We start from the raw sequence: 8350 nt of genomic DNA on the forward strand, positions 1-8350 counted from the left end.
ATTTCTTCTATAGTTGATACTTGACATAGATAATCTCTTCAAATTTATTACAAGTTTAAAGACAAATTTGATATACAATTCATTATTTCTAATTTTGATAATAGAGGAAGTATCTTTATTTTTTATTATTTTGATAATTATTTGGTCAATTATGAAATAATAGTCGGAACTATATCTCTTCTCATTAAAAATATATTAAGTGTGTGGCTTTGATTGGCTCCAGTTCTCCTATAAATATCCTGCAAGAAGTACAGGCAAAAAGCGGTGGAAGTCACATCTGCTTGCTTGAATAACGAATTGAAAACATGGGAAGGGGAACAGGAATTGGGGGTCTCCTTTGCATTTTCGTTATTTTTGCAGCATTTTTGGAAAATGGTTCTTGTAGCGATTTCAACAGAAGCAGCTTCCCTGCCGGGTTTGTGTTTGGAACTGCTTCAGCGGCTTATCAGGTTTTGTTATATTTTGTGCTGTAAAAATATCTCGAGCCAAAATAAATACTTTTTTGGGTCTAATAATTAATGGCAATATCTTTTGTGTAACTTATCAGTAACAATGATGGCTGGACTTCTCACATTCCTAAAATAAGTTAACATTCCAAGTTGAGTAGGAGTATGAAAGAAAAATCCTTTGCAATGAACATTATCAGTAATTAACGAGTGGTTGGGAAGGAGAAGAAATGGGGTCAGGAGAGAAAAGGAGTATTATATGTTGAAGAGGAGGTTTATGATTGGAATAATTTTTAAATGGGCTGCAATAATCACTACTGAAGATAGGCCGTGATAATATTATTAAATGGGCTTTAAAAATTAATTGAAAATAATAAAAGGAACAGACAAGTCCAGAGTTGAAGATAGGCGCTCTAGTATTTGTTGTATTTCTTATTTATCCATATACTAATTACTGAGTTGTTAGCCATTTTCTTTTTTTGTTTTGTTTTTTTTTGAAATAAGTGGCAAACACCACCAGTTTCATAACTGAAACTGAAACTGAAGTTTTTTTTTTTTTTTTAACATTTTATTGATACTTTCTATTATGCTTAGCCTTAAATCCTTTTTTTTGGGGGGAATAGTATGAAGGGGCAGCAAAAGAAGGAGGCAGGGGGCCTAGCATTTGGGACACTTTCAGCCATGAGCATCCAGGTCATTTTGCCTATCTTTGTTTTTTTTGTCAATTTATTTAAAAACCTTTCAGTAAGTTAAGAAAGCATATATATTTTTCCCCTATTCTGCAATATCTTCAGAAAGGATTTTGGACGGAAGCAATGGTGATGTAGCAATTGACTTCTACCATCGCTACAAGGTCAACTAATACTCTGAAAAAAAACCATCGAATCCATGTCAAATTCCTAGAATGAAAATTTTGAGTAAATGATTGATTATATTTTTACAGGAGGACATACTGCGGCTGAAGAAATTAGGAGTGGATGCCTTCAGGTTTTCTATTGCATGGCCTAGAATTCTACCTAGTTAAGTATCTAGTACATCAATTTATCCTCTATTTCATGTACTCCAGCACACATTAAATCTTAAAGAAGCTTTGTTCTTCCGAAGAAATTTGTATAAAAAAATTAAGAAGCTTAAGTTCCTGCACACAATCAAAACATGAAGACTCTTTTGGTTAATTTTTTATTTAAAAAAATTGAAATAATGACTGTTAAATTCCAAAAGTGGGCATAATTACAATAATTGACATATAATTGTGTTATGATATGCAGAGGGCTCCTTAAGTGGTGGTATAAACCAGGAGGGCATCAAGTTCTACAACAACCTTATCAATGAAGTTATCGCTAATGGTACTCACAAGAAAAATAACCAATAAGCATCAAGATTAAATAAGAAACAAAACTGCTTTGAAATTGTCCTTCAAACTAATTAGGAATTCAAATTTGATCCTTTTTTCCTAATTACTGTTCTCGGAATGATAGGAATGCAACCATTTGTAACGATATTTCACTGGGACCTGCCGCAAGCCCTGGAAGATGAATACAAGGGCTTCTTAAGCGAACGCATCACGTCAGTCTTAACTCCTCATCCATTATTTATAAACTGATGGAACAATATTGAAATTCTAACAAGCAAAGATGGTGAAATTCAGTAAAACCGGACCATTGTAGTGTTTCACAGTAATAACTAATAACAAACAAGAAAATATAAAGCACTTTGCTCAAAAAGATAATTCTGAACAAAATAAGCAGAGATAAATACTTGATTGGTGTAATAGGATGAATGTAAATACCAGTACAAAAACTTGTAACAAAAATGAGAAGGTTGATGCATTACATGACCTCTTTCCATCTGTTCCTTCCTTTCTTTGTTCTTTCGTTTAGTAAACAAAAAAAAACTCGTGTTGGTTTTTAAAATAAAGAAGTAATCTCTCAAAACTTCATAACAAATAAAAATAAGAACCTTCTCTCTGGTTTTCTTCATTTATGCTTTTCAGGAAAGATTATGTTGACTACGCAAATATACTTTTCAAGGAGTTCGGTGACAGAGTGAAGCACTGGATCACCTTTAATGAGCCATTCTCATACTGTTCCTTTGGGTATACTGGTGGGAGTTTCGCACCGGGACATTGCTCGTTGTGGGAAAATGACAAGTGCGTACCAGGGGACTCCGGCAGAGAGCCCTACACTGCTTGCCACAACCTCCTTTTAGCTCATGGTGATGCCGTCAAACTTTACAAAGACATGTACCAGGTATTGATTCATTTATTCTCACACTTTGATATATATATTATTAAATAGTCAAAATTGACTATGCAATAGTCATCAAGAGGCTGAAAATTGGTCCTAAATTTTTTCTGTCATTTAATTGCTCATGCAGCCAGTACAGAAGGGTCAAATTGGAATTACAATAGTATCGCACTGGTTCCTTCCCTACTCTAACTCGAAAGAAGATGTTGAAGCTGTAAAGCGCAGTTTGGATTTTATGTATGGATGGTATGTTACTGACACACTACTATTATCTTCTTATGTGCCAGTCAATATTAACTTGTATATGTTACTAACATGGATTGGCCTTTTTATTCCACTAGGTTTTTGCATCCATTAAATCAGGGAAAGTATCCAAGTAGCATGAGAAGAATATTAGGAGACCGTTTGCCCAAATTTACCAAGGAACAGTCTGCGTTATTGAATGGTTCTTACGATTTTATTGGAGTAAACTACTATGCTTCTGTGTATGCCAAAAATAACCCAGTCAGGAATACGGTTCAACTTAGTTATAACACTGATCCTGAAGTTAATCAAACAGGTACTAGAAAAACTGAAGCTATGTATACAGTTTTACTTGTCGACTTTGCTTGGATACACTAAGAAAATATACTGATCCTAATCATTTTGTTTGTATTCCTGAAACAGCTACCAACAGCAAAGGATTATTATTAGGTCCAAAGGTACTTTTTTTTTTTCGAAAATTCTCATCCAAATGTCAATTTACAGTACTGTTAGAGTTTAATGTGAATTTAATAAAAGGGTGATTGTGCGCAATCTATTACTACAGATCATTTAATTTCATCTCTTTTTTGAAAAAAAAGTTTAAATCATTTTATTATGGTTTATTAACTAACAAACTTGCCTTGTAAATTCTTTAACAGCCCGTAGATATTGCATGGTTTAACATATACCCCCCTGGGCTCAAGGACCTTTTGCTCTACACCAAGGCTAAGTACAATAACCCTATCATGTACATTACAGAGAATGGTAATTTCTTTTGCAACTTTAATGACTAAATTATATTAACCAAAATTAAAAAATTTCTATTATATTATTTGTGATGATTGTCTATATTTATGTGATTGTAATATTTATTCTCAGGGGTGACAACTTATAGGAATGATAATTTAACACTAGCACAAGCTTTGAAAGACGACATAAGGATAGACTATCACCGAAGGCATCTCATGAATGTGAATATCGCCATCAAGTATGTTTTATTTTCTGTTAATTTCTACAAATCAGTGTAGTTTTAGTACCAAACTTATCATATATTACACTCTGTACACTAAAAATTTAAATATTCCTTAATGAGTAGTTAACAAATTGTTTTATTTGGAAATAAAAGGAAAGGAGCTGATGTTAGAGGATATTTTGCATGGAATTACATGGATTGTTATGAATGGAACAGCGGGTACACACTCCGTTTCGGCCTATATTTTATCGATTACAAGGACAATTTGAAGAGGTACCCTAAGAAGTCTGCTCAGTGGTTAACTCAATTCCTCAAGAAATGAGGCGCCATTAGTCATCAAGCAATAATTCAAAGGGTACTGGAAGAAGAGGGAAATCACTTGATAATTTTTTATTTTAACAATTATTGCATTTTTAAAATTAAACTTAAATTTGAAATTCAAAATCATGTTTATGAAATATGATGAGATTTACTTTTTATTACTATAAATCAAGTGATTTAAATTTTCAACGGTCTGAAATTAGCAATTTTTTATGAAACCTCAAACAATATAAATTTTGTAAATTTGTATTGTTAGGCTATCTATATGTCCACTAATTTTTAAATCTGTTTGTCAAAATTGTCAAAATAATAATTATCAAGTGATCCCTCTTAAATTTGGGCTATTATCATCTTGTATGTTTATTCTAGATTTTGCTTGCGGAGTTGTATTTGTGGTTACTTTTTTTTAATGAGATATTTGTGGTTACTTGTACTTTGGTTTAAGTTGAAAGCAAATAAAGACGCATATTCTTGATTTGTCGTTCGTTATATGGTTATGTTGTTCTATATTTTTAGGATCCTGATAACAATCCCCGCAGCCTCAACCCCGTAAAAAATCCCGCGCAAACTGCCAAAAAAGTCATGGGGGGACCGCTCAGTCATTAATACTCTGCAAAAACTGTTAGTATTTAACTTAAAGCATCAAAGTATTTATCTTGAATTTGCAAATTATTAATCCCTATGGAATGATCTCTATTTAGGAAAGAATAAATCAATCCATTAGTTGTCCCCGTACAAAATTTCCTTTTTTTTGAATCATCCCCGCACAACTGGAGACTATTAAATAAACAATCCCCTCATAAATACTTGTCATTTATCCCCGCACAAATTTTCCTTTTTTTCTGGATTGTCCCCGCACAACTAGGGACCATTAAATAAACTATCCCCTCACCCAATGATAAATACTTCTCAGACACAAGGATAAATATTTTATGATACATTGATAAATACTTTATGTTACATGGATAAAAATTTATCAGACATAATTGCAACTTTCAGTACAATATCAATGATAAATACTTCTCAGACATAAAGATAAATACTTTATGATACATTGATAAATACTATATGTTACATGGATAAATACTTATCAGACATAATTGCAACTTTCAATAAAATATCAATGATAAATACTTTTCAGACATAATGATAAATACTTTATGTTACATGCATAAATATTTTTCAGACATAATGATAAATACTTTATGTTACATCAAGCTTCTAAATAGCTAGCTATAGCGGTTTTGGACCCAGAAAGCTAAGCTACGGGCTAAAACTGCGCTAATCAAGCTACGACCGCTATAGCGGTAATAGCGGTCCGCTATAGCGCGTAGCGGCAATAGCGGTCCGCTATGCTACATGGGTTATGATTTTGCAATTTTTTTTTTCTGAAAACATGATTTTGCAATTTTAATGGGCCTTAATATCTAGATTGGTTTTTTTTTTTTACTTTATTAAGCTATATCAATACAATGGAACATGTGCGGGCTATACCGCTATATCAATTAAATTTTGTATCATGCATTAATATACGGTAGTGGTATATTTTGAATATAAAATATATTGATAGTTTTTGAATTAGGGATATTTTGAATGACAATTTGAACTTTGTATTGGTTTAATATGAATAATATTAGAACTTCTTAATTAATTTGATATTTGTTTTCTTGATGAGACATTTTTACTAGGCAAAGCCTTCTATGGACATAAGGACCTATTTGTAAAATGAACATATTTTTATTTTTAAAGTTCAAACAGTCGATCCGAACCGTTCATCTTGTTCTCCATATTAATATGTGCTTGGAGACCAAATTTTACATTTTTCTGATTTTCTTTACTATTTATTAAGATGGGTACAAAATTTAATGGTCTGAATTTGATATTTTTTATACCCATCTTAATAAATAGTAAATAAATTCAGAAAAATGTAAAATTTGGTCTCCAAAGATATATTAATATGGAGAACAAGATGAACGGTTCGGATCGGCTGTTTGAACTTTGAAAATAAAAATATATTCATTTTACAAATAAACCCTTATGTCCATAGAAGCATCACTCTTCTATTAGTAGAAATATAAAATATAATTTTTGAAATAAAAAAAACGCTATTTATAATAGCTTTCGCTATAGCTCCGCTATTCGCTAAAGCTTTTTTTTTTTGTCTCCCCGCTACACCGCTATAAACGCTATTTAGAAGCTTGTGTTACATGCATAAATACTTCTCAGACATAATTGCAACTTACAGTAAAATATATGTGACAATGATAAATACTTTTCATATATAATCGTAAATACTTGTCAGAACAATAATAAATACTTTCTTGAACTTTATTCTTGAACTTGTCAATAAGTAATGTTTAATCAAATCAAAGTATTATCATGTCAGGGACAATGGTAAATACTTCTGAGACATAAGGATAAATATTTGCCAGAACAATGATAAATACTTTCTTGAACATCAATAAACAGATAAATATTTATTTGTGGTAATTGTTATTAAAGGACAGTATAATTAATGTGGGGATTGTTATTAGAGGACAGTATAATTAATGTGGGGATTGTTAATTAATGCGGGGATTGTTATTAAAGGGCAGTAATTAATGCGGGGATAAATGGAAATTCTTAGAGGAATTAATGCGGGGATAAAAGGCAGTTAAGGGAGTTAATTTGGAGAGAGAGAGTGCGGGGTTAAATGGGGCGACAGGGGTGAGGGGATCAATATAATTATTCATATTTTTAATGCATTTGAGACTGCATAACTTCCAACAAAAATTGAAGTTTTTACGTAGAAAATTAATTATAAAAATATGTGAATTCCAATGACTAATAAAATGGTAAGTATATATTAAAAATCAAGAAAAAAATAATATCATAAAATATAATGCAATCTTAAAAAGGTATTATTCCTATTAACCAACATATTTTTACAACATATTCTGGAGTGATTGTTCTCTAGCATTGAGCTGCTTTAACAATTTATACCATTGCAACTTTTTTTTTTAATGCTTGAAGAAAACGAGAGGTTCCCTTGTTATTGATTTTTCAAACTTTTGTTTCGTTTGGGCTGGTAATGTTTGATTAAATATGACAGCCCACTAGATATCCAATAACAGCCCACTAATAGAAAGAGGATGCAACTTCGAAAACTATTTGCATCTTTCAGTCATTGATTTTTGACCACCTTAATTATAAGATCAGGATGCATTTGTTTTACATTGCATTCTTTATATAACTCCAATAATTAGGTGCACAAATACAATAACGCTTAATTTACTAGGCATTTTCTCTTCTTTTTGCGAATTTGTTTTAGAAAATAAGATGTGATAAAGTCCTTAGATTGAAATCAAAGATGACTAAATCACAACGAATCGAGAATTTTGAAAGAAACACAAAATTTTAAAAATGAAGAATAAATAAAAAAAATATCTACCAAATATTCTGAAATATTGTATTGAAATAACAATTTTTTATATTTTTTTTAGCTGAGGAAATAAGATAAAGAAAAAAATATTCAGAACGAGGAATATTTATATGCTCGGAATTTAAATTATTTGTTAGTTGATGGAAATTTTGCGGTGCTCTTCCGAGTCCGTATAATCTCAGCTAATACTTCAACTGGGCCAAAAGAAATACATATCTATTTAGATAGAGGAGATTTGAGCCATATTAAAACTAACCGCTCATATTATACTCGGTCAGGTATCGCACTGGATTTGAATTCGGCTCACTCGCCACATTGAATTTGAATTCGCCTCATTAAATATAATTTATTGCTAATCTCCATTCCATTATTATGCACGTAGGGTGTCCAATCCGCTAACGGCAGCGATTGAAAGATGAAATTTAAGATTTAATCTCAGCTCTCTAATTACATAATTTGTTTTCTTTTGTTTAAATGCATCTGAATTATGTGTAGAAATCTAAATTCAATTAAAAACATATCACACATATTGCCACACAATGCATTACAATTAAAATTAAATAAATTCTGAAATTGAGCTATATAATTTGTTTCCTTATTTCATTCATTCCTTATTTCTCCATCTTCAATTTAGTGTTATAATAATGTTTCTTTATTTCTTTCATTCATTATTTCTCTTCTATGTTGCTATAGCTATTGC

At 31.3% G+C, this 8350-nt stretch overlaps 1 protein-coding gene across 1 annotated transcript; it reads left to right on the forward strand.

The window, feature by feature from the left end:
- The first annotated feature begins 256 nt into the window (after window positions 1-256).
- LOC144558119 (beta-glucosidase 13-like) lies at window positions 257-4706 on the forward strand. Its single transcript, XM_078306853.1, has 13 exons — window positions 257-449; window positions 1070-1139; window positions 1241-1299; window positions 1390-1465; window positions 1715-1792; window positions 1925-2012; window positions 2440-2695; window positions 2823-2938; window positions 3034-3251; window positions 3359-3393; window positions 3595-3700; window positions 3815-3923; window positions 4062-4706. Exons 1-13 carry the CDS (start codon window positions 306-308, stop codon window positions 4228-4230), a joined length of 1524 nt encoding a protein of 507 aa, XP_078162979.1. The 5' UTR covers window positions 257-305; the 3' UTR covers window positions 4231-4706.
- Window positions 4707-8350: the final 3644 nt, after the last annotated feature.

The sequence above is a fragment of the Carex rostrata genome, chromosome 8, assembly GCF_964058835.1.
Source record: "Carex rostrata chromosome 8, lpCarRost1.2, whole genome shotgun sequence".
Lineage (NCBI taxonomy): Eukaryota > Viridiplantae > Streptophyta > Magnoliopsida > Poales > Cyperaceae > Carex > Carex rostrata.

Bases quoted from the DNA above. Each gene is read 5' to 3' on its own strand.
- LOC144558119 (XM_078306853.1), top strand. From the start codon at position 306: ATGGGAAGGGGAACAGGAATTGGGGGTCTCCTTTGCATTTTCGTTATT. The intron at 1,300-1,389 runs GTCAACTAATAC...ATATTTTTACAG, and splicing joins ACTTCTACCATCGCTACAAG to GAGGACATACTGCGGCTGAA. The intron at 3,924-4,061 runs GTATGTTTTATT...TGGAAATAAAAG, and splicing joins AATGTGAATATCGCCATCAA to GAAAGGAGCTGATGTTAGAG.